Genomic DNA, 20,215 nt, shown 5'->3' with positions numbered 1-20,215 from the left:
ACCGCCTCGGTAGCTTAGTCGTTACGGCACTGCGCTGCAAAGTTCGAGGTAGCGGATTCGATCCCGGCCGCGGCGGCCACATTTTGACGGGGCCAAAATTAAGGTGCACCGAGGTGTTCAAAATTATTCCGAAATCCTTCATTACGGCGTGCCTGAATCATACTATAGTTTTGATACGTAAAACGCCAGAACTATTTATTTATTTATTTATTTATTTATTTATTTATTTATTTAAAACTAGGACAGCAGTATAGTACTCAAAATTGGGTTTGGCCTGTGAGTCCCGTTGATCATTTGTTCGTCTATTCCGTTACGCTGACGACAAACGTTGTCGCCATCCGACAAACATAATGACAACTTTGTCAGCGTTAGGGCACCTCATAATCCTCAGCTTGCCACAGGGCCAAAAAAAATAAAGAAGAGAACTTATCCACAATCGTCACCCATGTTACTGTAGTAATGTGCATTTTAGAAACTGGCCTACGCGAACATCAGCGCTATACGCTATGGAGGCGCTGCTGCGGTACTTAAAATACACGAGACTTTGGGACAAACTGCGACTGTACACTGTGTGACGTAGGATTCGACGGTGACACTGCGTAACACTGGGAACGCCTTTGCAGACTGCGTGACAGTGCCCACAGAAACAGATCGCACGCGCGCGCGTGCGCGTGTGTGTGTGTGTGTGTGTGTGTGTGTGTGTGTGTGTGTGTGTGTGTGTGTGTGTGTGTGTGTGTGTGTGTGTGTGTGTGTGTGTGTGTGTGTGTGTGTGTGTGTGTGTGTGTGTGTGTGTGTGTGTGTGTGTGTGTGTGTGTGTGTGTGTGTGTGTGTGTGCGCGCGCGTGCGTGCGTGCGTGCGTGCGTGCGTGCGTGCGTGCGTGCGTGCGTGCGCGTGCGTGCGTGCGTACGTGCGTGCGTGTGCGTGTGTTCTTTTTCTCTCTTTCACCTATCGAATCCCTTTGCCCCTCCCCCGATACAGGGTAACGGGGTCATGAAAACGGCGTCGGCTGCAGAAAGGAGGTGTACGTGGGGACGACGACGATGATAACGATGATCAACCTCAAACAATGCACATACAATCGATGACGCACAGCGATGCAGGCGGTTGGTGGAAGACGACGTGGAATTTTGACGGCTTGAATGCCAACAACGTCAAAGCGATAACACTACGTATTTTAAGCAGCAGCTCATAGAATTCACAGCCTCAAAGTGCCCAATAAAGTTGAATTAGGAAGGAACAGCGCGAACTCAGACGACCACGAGAAGTAGAACGACACAGGCGACCTCTGGTGGTCGTCTTAGTTGGCGCTGTTCCTTCCTAATTCAAGTATGCACCATCTAGCCCAAATGAATGTTGTTCTGAGCCTGATAAAGCAGCACTGCAAATGTAGAGGGAAAAAAGTTCGCTTATATTTCGTACAAAAAAAAAAAAAAACCTGAGATAAACATGATGGAGCAAGATTTTCTCATAGAAGTATATTCAAACAGTAAAATGTTGAGCCCCTTTGTACAAAAATAAATTATCTTAATCCTTTAGCCAAGGTTCCATAAAGCTATAGATTTCGGCTAAATAATACTAACACCGTATTCAGAAATGCATCTCCACCTGAAGCCCACACTTGACTTGGTCTAGATGATACCTGTCGTGAACTCGCCGAAGGAAACGCAATGACCGTCTTGGACTCGTTCACACCAGGCGTCATTTAGATCAAGTCAAGCATGAGCCTCGCGTTAGGATGCATTTCTGAATACGCAGGTAAGACGTGGGGAATTTGCCCCACGAACGTATTTAGAACTCCCCAACTTGCATTACTATGCCATAGGGAAAGGAAGTTACGCACACAGTAAAGAATTTCATTCGGAAATTATTTACATAATCCAGGCTTTTCTTCCTGTAACATCACATAATTGATAATTATCATTTAACTAATAAATAATCAAGCTTTTCTATCGAATATCAACTCAAATTATTATATTTTTACACGACCCCACGACCACCTTTATGGCCGGCTGATCGACCGATCGATCCACGCAGGCAAAATCACCGGATGGTAAGCAGAGAAGGCTTCGCCGTGACTTGAGAAATGGCCGTGACTTCCATTTGATGCGAAGCGTGGCTTTTTCGTCGATACATGCAATATCGTATTTTCGTCTGCAGCGAGTACTGGAAATGTTGAGCAAAAGTCCTGAACAGCTTCGCATAAGTGCCTTTACAGACACGCGCTTCTATACATGCTAATTGCACCAAGTTTGAGCAAGGTGCTGCAAACTCTAGAAAAGTTAAACACCGCGGTTTACTTTCTTCAAATGGACTGATGCGTTATGCCCGTTCTTCGACTTTGAGGACCTCAGTCGACCATGACTGAGAGTAGGTTAATATGCAGGAGGTACAATAAATGTTAAATAAATTGACAAGATAATGATAATTTGTGATTCGTAGTCAGCCTCGAGAAGTGAAGGAGCTCATTTATCCAGGCCAACTACAGTCAGAAGCGACCCCAATCACAAGAAGAAAACCTACAGAATAACGATACGCTGGAGCGCACATTGACGGCATTGCGGAGTCACGAACGGCAACTTACTACAATCCCTGAAACGAACAGTGTACAATCTTTACATTATGCTGTTACTTACTCGTATATATGTGAGAGAAACAAAGACAGAAACATACCAGCGTCAGGCGAGGCACTTTCGATTTCAAACAAGCCCAAACTGTATCAAATTTCTCTGTCCCGATTGGTTCCTTCGCACAAGCTGAGGAAGGTTCCTTTACTCAGCCTGTGCAAAGCCGCTAATTGCGAGAGCTAAATTCGATCCCTATTGCTCTCGATTGCAATTGAAAGTACCCCGCGTTACACCGGCATAAAGAAGAAACAAAACAAGCTAAAGACCGCACAACGTGCGATGGAACGAAAAATGATAGGCGTAGCGTTATGAGACAGAAACGCAACGTGGATTAGAGAGAAAGCGGATGTATATAGCCGATATGCTAGTTGAGATTAGGAGCATGTTGATGGAGTGAAGCAGTCCGTGCAATGCGTAGGGCTGATGACTGGTGGTCTAATAGAGTTACCGAATGGTTATCAAAAGAAGGGAGGCGCAGTAGATGACGGCAGACAATTTGGTGGTGTGATGAAATTAGGAAATGTATGATGCGGAGTCACCTGGCGCAGGACTGAGGTAACTGAAGATCATCCTTCATCGTGCAGTAGGCATGCAAGATGATGATGTTTGTTATTATTATTACGACGATGAACTGCAGGCCGATCGTAAAACGGGATTATCCGAGAGAAAAGTAGGAAATACCGAAACACAAGAAAAAGGAAACGTGAGCTAGCTAGAATGATCATGATGATGACGATGATGATATTGATGATGATGATGACCACGACGGCGACGACGACGTTTGTTGGCATTCCCTTATACACGGGGCTACGACAAATAGTCACCTAGCCTGCCTGATCTAAACAGCTTTTACTACAGCTATCGCAGTCTATACAGCATTTTACCTGTCCTCCCTTGACCTTCTTTTGCTTCATTAAACCTTAGATCTAGATATTGTGGTTACGTATGCCTGCAACGGCTACGGTTCTATCTGTCCCTTCTCTTTTTTTTTTTTCGTCGATGCTCGATACGTTTCTAAACGAGTAGTGCCCTATGTGTTGTGTGGCATTTATCGCCGGCACACGGGACTGACGTACACGTAAAGGTTTTCGCACGCTCGGTGTTCAAAACATTTTAGCTTCGGTTACAACGCCAAAAAGGAGTTCAGAGAAGTAAAACATATGTTGTGCGATTCCCCCTTATTTTGTCAACTATAGTGACAAGTCGCAAAGGCTGGCGGTTGAGTCGTATACGCACTGTAAAACGCGGAACTGTAACAATTTCATGGCAAAACAATGGGCGAAAAGACACTAGGCGATAACCGCCATGTCTATCGCTGCTGCCTCAAATGCTGCTCATCGGAGCAAACTGCTGCGCTTGACGTGAGATAAACTAAGCAGAGCTCTTATGGCGCGTTCACACTGAGACATTCGGCGTCTGGAGCGGCGCCCAGTTCGGCGGAACCAAGTTCGGCGGCGGCGAGATCCGCCGGAATAGCCCCTTGCGCGCCGATCGCTCCCGGACCGATTTTTGCGGCAGCTGCCGCCGGATTCCCTCGCCGCGGTCCAATCGGAGCGCGTCTCAGCAATTCGAAAGATGGCGGCCAAGCTCGACGCGCTCGTCATATCGCAGTCTTGTACGCATCGCGACCTCGGAAACGCTGATCGAATTAGTGCGTAACCGCCCCGTCCTTTTTGACAAGTCCCACGCGAAGCACAAGGTCTAAGCGACCTGACAAGGTGGCGTGACCAAGTTACGCGCGCTCTTGCAAAGCAGGACGAACCCACCAACGCCGGTGGCGTCGTCTCTTCGGCGAATGCTTCTGCGCGTCACGCTTCGCCAGAAAGGTGCTCGCCAAACAGGGCTAGCAGCACTGCCTCTTTTTGCTCAGGGTGCATCATTGCCTTTCCAAGCAATGGGGGAGACGCGCAAAATGAACACACGAACTGGACGTGGGCGGAGACAACTGCGCAATTTCGAGTCGCGTGAACATCCGGGATATCCCGCGCTCGCTTGGAGGTTAGCACTTTATGGGGCAGATGGCGCTGTATCTCGTTCCGGCGGCGCGGTGCGCAAGCAGTGTGAACGACGCCATTTTCGGCGGCAGGAGAATTCCATTCACTGTAGACGCCGGATTTCTCAGTGTGAACGTTGCTCATCGAACTTTCTGCCGCCAGGTGGTCTAGCTACTAGACATCGCCGAACCTCCATCTCAGTCCTCTTCCTCTTCCAGAGTCGAATCAAAGCCGGCTGCGAGCAGTCTGCAAGATTGTGTCAGGAACACACCGCGTGCTCATCAGAAACAATGGGACAAGGCTCCACAGCTTAATGTATTCTTTCAGCATATAGGAACTACTACTACTAATACTACTCAGGTGCTCACACTAGGTGCCCTCCCGCGATGCATTAGCTGCAGAGAAACTTCGTCTGAGTGATTGCACAGTTAGCCTTTCGCGTCCAGTTATCTGGTCCTCCTCAGGGAGCGGCGGCCTATGACAGGCTTACGCCGCCCGCAGTCCGCTATTGCTGCACGGAGATAAAGCCCGCAACGCCGATTCCGTAAGTCTGACGTCGGTTCAGACCGCGCAGATTGCTATTCGAGACAGAGCTCAATTCACAGAAAGGGCCAAGCCGGCGTAGGAAATAAAAAAAATATAAATGAAGGGAACGATATCTAGGGAAATAAGGCCCAAAGGGCAAAGCAGGCCGCAATGCTTGCCTCAGAGAATGGCCGAGCACGTGTTAAGTTCCCTAAATGCGGCCGCGATCTCTCCTACTTGGCTCCCCGGGGAAATTTAGGCGGGGAAATGAGGAAGGACGGTGGATGGGGGGGGGGGGGGGGGGGGGCTTTTGCCACTGAAGATTCTTTTCATCTTTGCAGTGCCTTGATTGCGTTGCACACGAGCGGGTTCACAATAAATTCCCTCTACCACAGCAGTCACCACCTGACCTAACCACACACACGAAAGAGCAATGTTTCAGCGTATTGACATCAGTGCTCTCTTATTATTTCCCTCCTGTTTTTTTTTCCGTAACATTCTGAACAGTACTGTGTACTCCTTAGTATGCCAAAGGCAAGGAACAGCTCTTCTGTCCCCTATAGACTCCTTCTTTTTAAACGCCATCAATCTGTATGCTGGAAAAGAGGGTGGCCGGCGGTGGAGGTCGTTGGGTGAAAAGGGAGGGGAACGTAATCGATGTGAAAAGAAACGGCGGATAGAAAATCAGAGCGACATCAAACCAAAGCGAAGATACCGACAGCCTGCTTTTCAGTGTGCGAAGTCCTTCACGTTTTGGCTCATGTTTGACTATGCCGAAGCAAAAGATGCAATCACTGCTACCCGCCGAGTTGTTTGCTCTTATTGTGCGAAAAGTGGCGACAGTCGCGACAGAGGGGCTCGTTATGTGGACGGTTGTCATGGAAACCTAGCCTGTCATAAGCTCTTCGCAGTACTTCTCGCGTTCTTTTGCCGAACTCCACGGGCACGTCTGAGCTCAGATTTGAGACTCGTGGCCTTTTCTTCGCGTTGTGGAGAACCGGCGGCAGCAAATTAAGAGTTCTGTTAAAAGAAGGAATGAAGAAAGGAAAAGAGCCATGGATTTTTAGGAACGCACGAACGCGTAGCGTTTAATGGTCTTTTTCGCAAAATTTAGAAGTGGAGTTTGGAAGGTAAGGTAACGATTGCTTTGAATCTGGTATGATAGGATATATATTCACGGTATGCGCTGACAGTGACCGACTGTGATTGTATGACTATGCTCCTTTCTTTCTTTATCTCTACTCTGCGATCACTTTACCTTCCCCTCCCTCTCTCCCCAGCGTAGGGTAGCAAAACCGTATGAAATGTTGGCATACCAACACTTCACATTACATGGGATTGTGAATCACACCCGTTTGATAAAACACACCACACAAGGGAGCGACGGGAGGCACAGCTAACCAGCTCAGACCTGGCCGGACAACAGTCCTTCATAAGACAGGTCAAGCGGGCGGCCGAGGCCAGCGGGGCCTTGGACTAAAGGGGCTCCGACCATTGCAAGTAAATAGTCTAGGACAATAAATGTTTCTCTCTCTCTCTCTCCAATCTGGTTAACCTCCCTGCATTTCCCCTTTCTTCTTCTTCTCTCTCTCTACTCAGATAGGAATTACTCATTGCCCTGTTTCTGGCAACGGGTGGAGGAGACGTGAATAAACAGGTTCACCGGCGCTGGGTCGTGGTTTAATTTTGCTAAAAGCTTATATTAGCACGGACTAGCAGTTTGGTAGGTACCTTTGGAACTGAGACACGTGCATTTTAGCAGCGTGCGGAAGCAGCTACTTCCTGTATGAGACAACCAGCAGCGAAATACGTAAACGTATAAAATGAAATTGGAGTTCATTGCAACCTTCCTGTGAGTTCTTTCATATGTAACTGCATTAAAACATGTTTGAAGCTGCACATTTCTAGGCGAGGCTATCTCGTATCCCAAATACACGGCCTAGAAAAAAAAATAAAACATAATAAGACGAGTACGAAAATAGTTCGCACTACGGAAGCTTCACTACAGAAATAGTTCGCACTACAAGTGACAGTCACACGAGCAGTGTCACCACGGGAACAAGTAGCGTAACCGTGGTATAGTATTGGGTACAGCCACCACATCGCATAAGGACGAGCACATAGGGTATAGCTAAGGCAGAAAGCTGGGCTAGTTGGCATGTGTGGCTAGACATACTTGAAGCAATTAAAGAAAAAAACGGAAATACACAACCCGAAGCAGACAAAGCGCTCTTCCTGTCTGCTTCATGTTGTGTATATTCCTTTTTTTTTTCTCTCTTTCACAAAGCTGCAGATACGTCAAACTACCGATAGGATGGCGTAAAATCGCACAGCAGAATCCTAGCAGCGTGGGAGCTTCGGATTTGTTCTTCTCCTGAGCTAAAGAGCAATGCTTCATACCGTGAGCTTATCCCCTGTAACCGTCAACCATTCCTTTATGTCCGAATACACTTTCTGCAATCATGAGCAATGTAATTCTTTTTTCGCTGATACTATTTATGTAACGGTGTCACTATAAATAGTTCAGAAGGGAAGCAACATCGTCAGGCGAACATGTCAGTGTAAGTTTTATGGCGCTGGTTCGTTACCAAAGTGGTTTTGCAGATGACGCAAAATCTGCTGCGCCCACACGAATGCTGTTCCCTAACGAGGAAATGTAGCGACATTGTTTTAATTTTGCCCGCGGTTCGTCGCGTACAGCGCGCTAATTAACACGACGCCGGAAGGCAAATCAGAGAGGCTCGTGGTCGTCACACACTCGCGGCAATAAAAAAAGGAAGAAAGAAGAGAAAAGAACGAACGAACGGGTGAGCATAGGCGTAAGAGCCGCTGTGTAAACAAAACTGAAAGTGAACTATATACGCGAAGGCAAACGCGTGTCTATAGCCTCGACTGCCGAATGAACAAACATAGGCTGGCGTGAGAGAGAGTGGCGCAGCGTAATCCGCGAGCACACACACGTCCCAGCTCGGCCCGCTTAGTCGAGAGAGTCAACAGGAATGCGGGTGGGCGCAACGTCACCGAACGTGCACGGACAAAGTGCCGCTAAAGAATCTTTGATCGCCAAACAAAGCTAATTACGAAACCCAGCGCGATCCCGATCCACCGCCTCTTTCTCGGCTCTGCTAATTCACAGTATAGCAGGTGCGTTCTTTTCTCTTTTCTTTCTTTCGGGAAGAAAATGCGGGCGTCGATGGTTGCGTAATAGATGAGACGTGGGGTTTAATCCTGCAGGTAAATCCCGAACATAAATACGAGATTTTGAGGCATGCCATCGCAGGTTGCCACCCAGTGAGTACGGCTCTGTTTAGAATGCGCCGAAACGCATACTCTGCGAACACGTGAAAGAAACCTTAGTTGGTTCATGTTTCTCGCTAAACAAAACATCTGTACTGAAATATGTACTTTAACATGAAGAACGTAAGCTTGGAGGCATAAAACATAGCTTCAAACGAACCTAATCTACAGCTCCACCTGCATCCATTAAAATGAGAACTGTCAGTGCATATATCGCGGAGAAATTAGCAGAGCTTTGAGTACGAACGTGGGTGATGACATTCCACTTGAAACGAAAGGGAAGTAGTGCACCTACGCACGTAATGTAATGCGTAGAACCGGGAAGATGCGTATTTACAGCAACAAAATGCGTTTCGGCGTAATGTTTACACAGCGGAATGTGACAGTGGTAAGCAGACGGGGTTGATGGTATCAGATTGACTGAGGCAGGACATGGGTATACTAATGATCTCTCCCCCTCGCGTTATTCCTTATCTCCCTTCCCATTCTGCACCCACTGAAACAGGTCGTGCGGCTCATCTCACCAGTAACTACCTTTGTGCAGCAACGGATTTATTAAAGCTCATGATCAGAGAGAGAGAGAGAGACAAAACTTAATTTTGATGGGGCACGCAGAGTGGTGGATCCCCGTTATGGGTGGAGCCTTCAGTCCAAGGCCGCAGTGACGGTGTCAGCACTTACGGCTCTGGCGATCAGCTCTCGCTGGTCCTACAATGCGAAGCTGGTCAGCACCATCTCCCCTTCCTTGTGCGTTGCGTTTCGGTTGGCGGAGTTATTAGGATATTTTTTAGCAGGCCCACGTCGCGTGCTATAGTATAGCTCGCTCTGTGCAGAAAGGTCAAAAGCGTTCATAAAGGTTGTGGTACACCACGTGGAGGAGCGTTAGGTGATGATAGGTTTTGGTCTGGAGTTGCCTCCAGGCCGCGGCTTCAGCTCTGGTAAGCGATGAGTGTCTTGGCGGCATCGTTCTTCTCGAAAGGCGGTAGTGCAGGAGTATTTCTTAGTAAGGTGTACAATACTTGTTGAGTGGGTACTCTGGCGTTTCTTGCGGTGCCTGGTTGCAGTCACCTCGGGCTACCGTGTGTGCAGGATTGTTTCCGCTGACGGCTTCGTGTCCCGGTGTCCAGATTATCGTGGTGCAAGGTATTTCGCTGAGGCGGTGGAGAATATCACATACTATACTTAATGCAGATGGCCGTTCGCCTAGGCTCGGAATGCTGACTGACGATCTGTGAGAGCATATATTTCCTCATCCTGCCTCGATGCCGAGATGGCGAGGGCAGCCTCTTCTGCTGCGGTTCCGGGTATGAACAGAGGTGGATAGCAGTTCATCCTGTCTGTGTCCTGCCACGCTGATTACCACGCCCTCCCTATTCGGGTACTTAGCCGCACCTGTCCAGAGAGCAGTGGAGAGTGTGCCATACCCTCTTTCTATGGCTTTGGCTCGCGCTTTTTTCTTGCCCAAGGGCATATTCCGAGTGCGTGTTATGCCGAATAGGGGCCACCGTTATCTGCTTATGTAAGGACTTGAGCAGTACTTGTTGCGCAAGACGATCAACCAGGCTTACGTAAATTCAAAATCAAACTTTCTTTGACTCAAATGCTATTCGCCGCAGCGCCGTTTACAGGGTTATGCACAGCGACTCCTTATTTTCATTCAGTGATTTATTGAAAAGCGGGATTTCCCACGCTTTTCCTCCTCATTTCGATTAACACTTTATATCTGGAAGGCGCTTAAGTTTCGCCTTTAAGTGTGGAACACGATAGCATTCAAAGACCCTGACTGCTTTTCATGCTTCCCAGAAACTACAGCTTACGCAACCGTAACGCATATCGGGAAAAGCTGGCGGCGAACGCTATGCACGAAGGCAAGCTTTCTGGTTAGAAACGCGACCTCTTGCGTGGGTTGAACTGCTGTTATTGTTTCGCACTTTTAATATTTCAGTCTGAGAAGAGCTAACATAAAATATATGCGCTGTCAGTGTTTTTTTTTTTTTACTACATGTGCTTGTGGGCTGTTGTTCTCAAAATTCCGAGGTATAACGTTGTAAAGAATGAAATACAAGGTATGAGCAACTTTGGTGGTAGAACAGTGGTTGGGTATGCATGGTTCAAAATTTGGTTCGGAATTCTTGTTGCCGAAGCGATGTCCGACGCCAGATTGGGGTGGGGCATGCTACTGAAGTACTAAAGAGCCAAACAGACGACACAAGAAGAGACACGGACGAGCGCTTTTGGGCTAGTTGGTGCATGTTACTGAAGTACTAAAGCGCCAAATAGACGACACAAGAAGAGACACGGACGAGCGCTTTTGGGCTAGTTGGTGCATGTTACTGAAGTACTAAAGCGCCAAACAGACGACACAAGAAGAGACACGGACGAGCGCTTTCCGTGTCTCTTCTTGTGTCGTCTGTTTGGCGCTTTAGTACTTCAGTGACATGCACCAACTAGCCCAACAAAAAGTTCTGCCGGGGTGGGGCATAATCCCATATTCGCTGTGTCCCAATTGCCCCCTTCAAGAATCTAACAAGCATGTGTCGCTGCGATGCGTCGTTGCTAGGGTATTTTGGAAAGCCGTGCACGCTGCTCTTCGTGGCGTTGAAGTTCACCGCTTTATTCCATCCGGTCGCTGCTCACGTGGCTGCTTCGCACGACTTTTAATTGCTGCGGGGGCCTTTCGTCTGTGGTTTAGCAGTTCTCGCTGGGGTCGATGACAACGCGAAGCCTGCTGTGTCGTCGATTGGGAGCATTTTAAATATCTTTAAATTGAAATGGTTATCGAAGTACTGACGTACTGGGAGATCCTTCTACTGGGGGATCCAGTATCAGCAATGGATCTCCACATCAGTCCACGGACAAATGAACTCCTACTAGCTTGCGGATAACGATGAAACAGAGACTGACGACGGCGTAAAGAAATGCATATAAGTAAATTGCATGCAGCAATGTTTTGTAACTAATGAGTGCCGCTGAATATGACCAACAGCAGATACTTTTGTATCGCTTTCCCTGTAGTCTGACCCGTGCGCCACAGCCAAACCAAACGAAAGATTCCAGCTTTGAACACTCGTACATGGTCTTGAATTCCGAGAGGTACCCTCTCATTAGCAGTCGACCCTCCATAACCATTTACGACCGTGACATAGGTCGCCACAGTGAGTTTCTTTTCATTTACGTCTTCGTCATTCACCGTACACATACGCCACTTATTTTTCAACAGACTAGAAGAAACATTCAGCTTATATCGGACGAATACTAATGAGGTGCTTTACCTTTCAGAAAGCAAGACCCTGCATGCACCCGACGGCGTAATGATGCAGCGTATATTTACAGTACAAATTAAAGGGAAATATCGTCATCGACCTGACTCCAGCACGAAGCTTCAAAGATAAAAGAAAACCTGCACGTCTTTTTTTTAAGAATTAGGTTTTAAATTTCGACAAAGACGTTTTGCAACTCGTGGCGCTGTATGAAAGGAGCGCGAATGCTGACATATCTTTTTTTTTTCGTTCTTACTACATCGCAGTACGTCGTTACATCGTAGCGGATGGTTCCGGCCTTCGTCATCGACTTTATCGTCATGTTGTGGCATTCATCACCGATTCGGATGGCACCACGCTGGCGCTATCACCGAAATAGACAACTCCACATAAACTAAATATATGAGAACGAGTGCATCGGTCATTTATGAGCACGACTTTGCACAATGTTTCAAATTCATCGCATGTCCTGCAATCCGGATTGAACATTTCACCATCTCCCAAACTGCGTGTCTCACAACAGGCACTCAGGTCTGCGCTAGACGGCAGCCAAGTCCGATGCGCCCACTTAGCTAACTCCTCTATATAATTTTGATCGAGAATGTGTGTTCTCCAGACGTTTTTGAAACTCAATAACTGCTTCAAGTTTCCTAGATTCGAGCCTACGAAACCATGGAACAGGCTTTGCGTAATGAGAACCAGGTTTCACAACATATGCAGCTGCTATGCCTAAACACGGCGGCAATTTCTTTTTTTTTTTTGTGATTCACACAGGCGTCGTTTCCCTTTTCGTACTGTTTTCTCTTTACCTCGTGCTGCCTATGCATTCACAGAAGTGGCACAACCACAGAGGAAGAAGAAGTATACATGACGCGTGAGTGCGTTAAATACCGAGGTTGCGCATTTCAAAGTGTTATCTCTATTTCTGCAACGGCGCAATCACAACGTAGCAAGAGAACCACATACCACTTGTACGGACTGGCACCACTGCAGCACGAATCATGTCCACTCACCTGCGGAGAAAGAGACAACGACGCGAGAACAGTTAGTCCGGCACACAAGAAGATGCTGCACACAACTGAAGTCCACGAATTCTAAGCATTGAAACACTGCTCAAAGCAATAACTGGCTGACTACTTCCTTAAATGGCCCCTCCCCAGGCCCCACCGGAAATGTTAGTTATAAAATACCGAAAAATATAGCTTTACCGAGAAATATAGAAAATAAAGAAAGAGAGAGAGAGAGAGAGTAAGAGATAGAAGGCACAGAGGTTAACCTGATTAGCGGTAAAGTTGATTGTACTCCACACTGAGGTACGGGGTAAGGGCCGAAAAGATGCAGAGAAGGAAGATATAAATAAAATTTGTCCGCACAAGCACAATGAAGGCAACTGACAACGGTCATAATTTTTCAATCGGTCATGTTGCTCTTTAAAAAAAAAGATCGCCTTTAGAGCTACTCTGGCTGACGTCGGCTGTGACCACGGTCCAAGAACGCTGCAGTGACCGAGACAGAAGCAAATGAAATGGACTGTGAGGGGACGAGCCATCCGTAGCTATGGCAGATGCTCTTCCCCTTCTGCCTGTAGCAGACGACCAGCGCCCGCGAGCCAGTGTAACCACCGTGTCCGCACCATGTACGCGCACGTTTCCACAGGCAGCCGCGCGGACATTGGACGCTTGCTTTGCGAGTGGTGGTGGTGGTGAAAAACTTTTATTGCTCTGAGACGAGAAGCACATGGAGGCACGCACATGGGCCGGTCCTTAAGGGCCCGGGCCTTAAGATACTGGGTGGAATCCCTAGTACGGGACCCCAGTGGCGTTGGCCGCTGCCCGGGCGCGCTCGACCAAGGCCCTTTGGGCCTGCAGGTCATAGCAGCCGAGCTGGGTTAGATGGGCAGGCCCACACCATGTGGTAGATGTCCGAAGACTTCTCCACACAGTGCGGACAACTGCCCGTGAAAGAACGATCAAAATGTTTGAGTGCTGCCGGGCACAGCAGAGTGTTCGTATAGAGACGGAGTAGAAGCCGCTCCTCCGTCTTCGATAGACCTTTACTCGGGCGAGGGTAAAGGCTATGGCCAGATTGATAATGCAGGACAATGTCTTTAAAAGAATACGCGGGATTGAATTCAAGATCCTGATCTAGGGGGTAGAGAAAGGAAGCCCGGAGAGAGAGCGCGCGGGCGGCGGCATCGGCTGCCTCCTTCCCCTCGAGACCCATATGAGCAGGAGCCCATACTATGTTCCGGTGAGCGGGGTCCCCGGTGTAGGTGCAACTTTGAAGTAGTCGGTAGGCTAAATATGGAGCCCAGCCTTGCTCGACGTTCCGACAGGCCCCTCGCGAGTCGGAGATAATTGTTTTGGAATCAGAGTGGGTGCCAGTGAAATGGCGACCTCCTCCGCATGAGTTATGTCGCGGGCGCGAAATGTAAGCCCGTTAACTGTTTTGGACTGGTGGACGACTGCGGCCGTGTACCATCCTCCATGGTGGGGGCCGGAGGCGTCCACGTAATAAGTGCCGGGTTTCGACCCATAATGGCGGCCCAGGGCTTCCGCCCGCGCCAGGCGCCGACCATTATGGTCCTCACGTGTCATGTTGTTAGGAAGAGGGCGTACGTGGAGGGCGCATCTCCACTCGAAAGGGAGTCGTACTCGCTCTTCCATAAGGGTGGTGTGTTGGATGTGTAGTCGGGCAAGGAGGCGGCGACCCGACAGTGTCTTAGAGAGGCGTGTGTATTGGTTAGTTAAGTGAGCCTCTCGGAGCTCCCGGAACGTGTTCACCATGCCTAGACCCAGGAGTCGCTGGTTGGAGGCGTTCACGGGGAGATCGAGGGCTCTCTTAATAATTTTGCGGAGGATCACTTCGAGTGCATCCTCGTCTTGTTTCCGAAGGTGGAGGTAAGGAGTCGAATATAAGATTCGACTGGTCACGAATGCATGCGCCAGCCGCAAGGCGTCTTTGCACCGCAACCCCCCGCGTTTGTTTGAAACCCGGCGGACCATGCGGCCCACCTGGTCCCCCACCTTACGGAGCTGGGCCAGGGTAGTGTTCGACCGTCTGTGTTGATCAATGAAAAGCCCCAGTACCCGGACTTCAGTGTGTTCAGGAATTGGTCCTGTCTCCAGAAAGAGCTCAATTTTGGCTGTACACTTTGGTGAGGGGCGTATGTGTACAAATTCAGACTTTTGAGGGGAGCATTGCAGGCCACAGCGGCGAGCATAACGGTCCACTATGGTCGCCGCTTGTTGCAGGTTGGCCTCCATGTCTCCGAGTGAGCCCTGCGTGGCCCACAGGGTGATGTCGTCGGCATACAGCGCATGCTGCACACCAGCAACAGCACCCAATTGGGCCGGCAGGTGCATCATAGCCAGATTGAATAGGAGAGGAGACAGCACTGCACCCTGTGGTGTTCCTCTGGTTCCAAGTCGGAAGGGACCGTGTTCAGTGTCCTGGATTTTAATGTAGGAGTCACGATCTGTCAAAAATTGCTGAATGTATCAGAACGCGTTGCGTCCGCAGCCGGTTTGTGAAAGATGGGTGAGTATTACCTCGTGAGTAACGTTGTCGAAGGCCCCCTTCAAGTCTAAGGCGAGTACGACCGTATCTTTGTGGGGGCATTCGACCGGGTCAAGGATGTCGCGATTGAGTTGTAGCAGAACATCCTGTGCGGACCTGTGCGGGCGAAATCCGAACATGGAGTCTGCGAAGATGTGTTGATTTTCCATGAACTCGGACAACCTGTCACGCACCATCGTCTCCATTAGTTTGCCCACACACGAGGTGAGAGAGATGGGGCGAAGGTTGTCCGTGTTGATGGCCTTGCCAGGTTTGGGAATGAAAGTGACCAGAGCGGTTTTCCAATCGTTGGGGAGTGGCGCGTCCCCGAGCCAGATTGAATTGATGTACTCCAATAAGGACTGGTAGGCCGGGTCGGGTAAGTTAGCGAGTAATTTAACTGTAATTTTGTCCCGACCTGGGGCTGTGCCACGTTTCATTTTCGCCAGGGCTGCCCGCAAATCGTGGAGCTGGAACGGCTGATGCAGCTCAGCGTTCTCCGAACCTGCATAAGAGTACGCCGATCCGCAGGGGTCCTGGGTAGTGCACAAGTATTGGTCGCTAGCTGTGCGCTAGCTGAGTTGTGTTGCCGTGAAAACTGTGTATGGCACGTTGTAGATGTTTATGAGTTTCTGTGCGTGTCTGCGTTGGGTCGATAAGGGCGCGGAAGAGCCGCCAGGTATTCCTGCTGGACATCTGCCGCGCAGCCGTGTTGCAACGATCCACCCAGTTGGCGTCTGCGAGCTGGGCCGCATACTCGGCCGCCCGCTGGGTGAGCTCGGCAATTCGAGCCTTAAGTTTGCGGTTATGCTTTTGTCGGCGCCACCGGCGGACGAGGCAATGCCGCGCTTCCCAGAGGTGGAGGAGGTGGTTATCCACGTCCGATACCACCTCGGAAAGCTGAATTTTGGTTTCGGTGGAGCGAAGGCTAGAAACCAATTGTTGGGACCATGACTGGTAGCCTTGCTCGAGTATAGATGTCGCTGTGTTGTAATTTTGCCTAAACTTGGACCAATCTGGGAGTCGGGCCTGTGTTGTGGGTTTTGCTAATGGCTTGGTTCGAATTGTAGTGTTTAGGATGCAGTGGTCGCTACCGAGGGTTTCCTCTGTGTTGACCCAGTCTGCATACTGAATGTTGCGGGTAAAGGTCAAATCCGGACATGTATCCCGTGTCACGGAATTGCCTATACGGGTTGGGTGGACGGGGTCTGTGTGAAGAGTGAGGCCCAACGTTGACGCAAGCTCCGCCAACTTGCGTCCCCGTTTCTCTTCACGCTGGTACCTCCAGACTCGACTGGGGGCGTTGAAATCGCCAACAATCAAGAGGGGGTCCCGACCCGCAACTCTTAGTGCACGGCTAAAGAGGTCGGAGAATGATACATTCGGCAATTTGGGTGTGCAGTAGACATTTAGAATGTGCAATGGTGAGTCCTGTTTGCGGAGGGGGAGGAGCGTCACCATTACATGGGAAAACTCAAGGTGGAGGTCTAAGTCGACCATATTTGCAGTATAATTTTTATGAACGCATATACAAGACGAGGGGTCCTGCTGAAACGTCGTTATAGTTTGTTAAGGTGGCGCCCCTTCCTGGCTCTTGAAGGGCCACCACGGCGGGCATATGCTCAAAAGTTGAAAGGAAAAGCCGAAGGTTGGCCCGCTTAGTACGAGACCGTAGTCCTCGGCAGTTCCATTGAGTTACAGTGACAGGATATGCCAATTTAGATAAGAGGGAACGCCTACACCGAGGTTGTCCCGCCATGTTCGGATTTAGGGGTTAGAGGAGGGAAGATAGGTGTCCCGGAGCCAGCAACCAGGGGCTGAAATTCAGCTCCTGATAGGGGGCAGCTGTCCTCATCATCTTCCAGATCAATTGCTCGACGCGACGATTTGGCGGGCCGGCCGGATACATCTTTAAGAGGACCGGCCCTGCGAGACGTGAGGGGGAGATTCGCGACATGTTGGGCAATCATGGTAGGAAGGGCCTCCATGACCTTGGCAATGATGCGTTCCATTGCCGTCCCGATAAGGGTCTCGAATTTGGCGTTAAGACGGGCTTCAAGATTGGCCACAAAGGCGTCCGACGTCACCGGCGCCGCCGCGTCGCTCTCCATGGCTTCTGCTAGGGGTGCAGATTGGGGGGGAGCAGCGGTTTTAGCTTCTAAGGCTTCAATTTTGGCAAGTAGCATCTCGTTTTGGACCCGGAGAGATGCTACCAAGTTGTGAAGCTCGGCGTCAGTCGTCGAGCTAGGGGAAGGAGAACGTGGTTGGGAGGAGGAGGCAACCCTGCCCGAGCCGCTCACCTGTTTTCCTTTTTTGACCGCAGTTGCCCAGGCACCGGTCTCGCCTTGGTAGTGGGCTTGCTTCCCCGATCCGCCGTGTGGGGGCGGTGGTGGCGCTTGGTCGCCCTTAGCGTCACGCCCGCTTGGGGGCGCTTGCTTCTTGGAGTTGGTGACGTCACCGCGGGGAGCTGAGTCACCGCCGGTGGCGCGATGCTGCTGACCTGGCTTCTTCCTCGTCGCGCCAGGTTTTCCGCCCTTTTGGGCGGCCATCTTGGTGTCGAGGCAGTACTTGGCAGTACAGTCTCTGGAGTTTGTGGCATGGCCGCCACCACAAACAGCACATTTCGGATTGCACTCATGAGGGGCCCGCAACCCTTCCACGAAAGGAGCCTGCAGTCCACACAGGCCGCACTTGTCTTGCATTGGATTTGGACATGAGTCTGCTCTATGGCCCACGGTGCCACACACACCACAGGCAGGGATAGTGCGTAGGTAGGGCTGCACTTGGACAATCTCCGAGTTGTAGTTCACTGTGCGGGGCCTCACTTTTCCGGCAAAAGTCAGGCGAGCCTTATTGGAGGTTCCAAATTTACGAATTTCTAAGATGGTGCCATGCCTCCACTGGATACCGTCTTTCAGAGTTTCCCCTGTTTCTTGATTTGCCAGTGATGACGCCGTAGCAAATTTCTTCGCCATTTTGCTTGAGATGTCCCCGCAGTGGCACGTCTCCCTGAGCCGCTTTGATCACGAAATCACCAAGCAGGCGGTCCGCCACGTAGGCGTTCTTGGTGCTCGCAATGAGTAGATTTTGCTCGCGGGAAAAGACGAAGCTGAGTTCCGCCGCCATTTGCGGTCCGAGGTAGGCACGCAAGGCCAGGCCCAGCTCACCATATTGGAAGGCACTCCCGATGGCCACAGCGGCTCGGGGCTTGATGATCACGACGAAATTGTCGGATTGGAACTTGGAGAGAGGTTTGGGCCTCCATGTTGATTTAAGTTGGCGGTCCTTGGCCACACGCGAGACGGGACCGTGCTGAGGTGAGGTCGACTTGCCGGTTGTCGTTGTGGCGTCTGCCGTCAATTTGGCGTTCCGGCGCTGAGAGCGGCTCTCAACGAGACGCAGGAGATTTTCGTTCCGGAGCTGGTCCGATGTTGCCGAATTGGGTTCCTTGGCTTGAGGAATCGTCGACCAGGCCATGGCCTCCGGGTCGTAGCCGCGTTGAGGTGGGGAGTTCGCCATGTTGGTGCGGAGAGCGGCTTCTTCGACGCCGGGTGCCGGTGCAGCCGTTAGGCTTAGCGGCGGCGCCGCCAAGCACGAGTGAAAGTCCGCTCTAAATTGGCGAAAAATTTGGCCCACCTGGATGAAAGTGATGTCCCTGTGTGCCGGGCAACTTGCTGCGTCCGATGGATGCAAAATTAGCAGGGTTCGACGAATTGGTCCGTGGCTCCTGTCGAAAAATGACGGAGCCGAGGTGACATGCGTCCGATCGCTTCACTCGCCGGACGCGGACCCTTGCGAGTGTTCAGACCTAGTTAAACTCGGAGATTGTTGCGAGCCAAAGACAAGGCGGGTGTCGTTAACGACCGGCTGCGCCCCTCAAACGACTCACGCGGTGCTCTAATCGCCGAAGCTGGCCTGTGGCGTCAATATTATAGTCTTGCATGCAGTTTCCCTTCTTTCCTTCATCCGCCAGGGCATCCGGTCGCCATGCAGAATTAAAGATTCATTCATTCATTCCCGGCTCACTTGCTGCGCAGCGCATTTCCAGAGGCGGTTCAGCGCGCTCCATGTTTTGCGAGTGTCTCCGAGTGGTTCGTGCTGCTGTAGGACATTTGTGCGTTGCAGGCGCACTGTGTCTGACGCGCAAACGGAATCGTGCGTGACGTCACTCTTTCGCTACCCCATGGCTCCTTCGAGAAGAAGAAGCGCGGGCTTTTCTTTGAACTTTCGGCTGTCTTGGCGGCATATGTCGCCTTAATTTTTATGCGAAGCATATTACTAGAGCTCAACCCAGCTCCTCAGGCGCGGCGGTGTCGCCTTCAATACCACGTGACACCGTGACGTCACGACAGAGGAGAAACGGGGCTCCAACTCGCGCCGTCGCTCGCGGCGTCGCGGCGGTATATAAGCAGCTGCGCTTTTTCTAGGTGGCTTTGGCTCAACTCTTGCAAGATGGGTTGGGTGGGAATCGAGCCAGGGTCTCCGGAGTGTGAGACGGAGACGCTACCACTGAGCCACGAGTACGATGCTTCGAAGCGGCACAAAAGCGCCTCTAGTGAATGCGGTGTTGCCTTAGAAACGAGCTGTTTTAAGGCTCAGGCGTGCGTCGCTTGCTCAGGCGCACATTTCGTTGCAGCGCCGAACGCTGCGTTGCTCGACGCTCACCGCGTCCAATGCGGGGCGCGTAGTCGCTGCGCCGTAGCCCATTGTCTTACACCCCTTGGCGGGTCGACGGGAACGCTGTCGACGCAGAGTAACGCATGAGTTGTTTCTTCTACTAGCCGAACCAAATATAGCCAAGCAACAGCAGTTCACCAGGCTAAACAGTGGTTCAACAACTAAAATAAAGGCTAGTATGCTTCGCATCCTGGGCTTAACCTTAGCTAAGCCACAGCCATTTTTTTAACAGACAGGATCGTCAACCGCGCGGTCTAGTCACTGCACTTGTTCGTTCGCA

General features: G+C 50.5%; 1 protein-coding gene and 1 long non-coding RNA gene across 7 annotated transcripts in view; one reads left to right on the top strand and one right to left on the bottom strand.

Moving 5' to 3' along the window:
- LOC129384371 (uncharacterized) overlaps positions 1–20,215 on the top strand; it is a 430,482-nt gene that overhangs the window by 283,582 nt on the left and 126,685 nt on the right. The gene's annotated exons all lie outside the window — the stretch shown is intronic.
- LOC126529350 (uncharacterized) overlaps positions 12,446–20,215 on the bottom strand; it is a 267,250-nt gene continuing 259,480 nt past the window's right edge. The window contains exon 4 of the mRNA XM_055069780.2: positions 12,446–12,713. Within this exon, the coding sequence (XP_054925755.1) occupies positions 12,710–12,713 (4 nt within the window). The 3' untranslated portion in view covers positions 12,446–12,709. The remainder of the gene's footprint in view (positions 12,714–20,215) is intronic.

The sequence above is a fragment of the Dermacentor andersoni genome, chromosome 8 (genome assembly GCF_023375885.2).
Source record: "Dermacentor andersoni chromosome 8, qqDerAnde1_hic_scaffold, whole genome shotgun sequence".
NCBI classification, from domain to species: domain Eukaryota; kingdom Metazoa; phylum Arthropoda; class Arachnida; order Ixodida; family Ixodidae; genus Dermacentor; species Dermacentor andersoni.
Note: the sequence above shows the minus strand (reverse complement) of the source record. Positions and strands in the feature narration are given on the sequence as shown.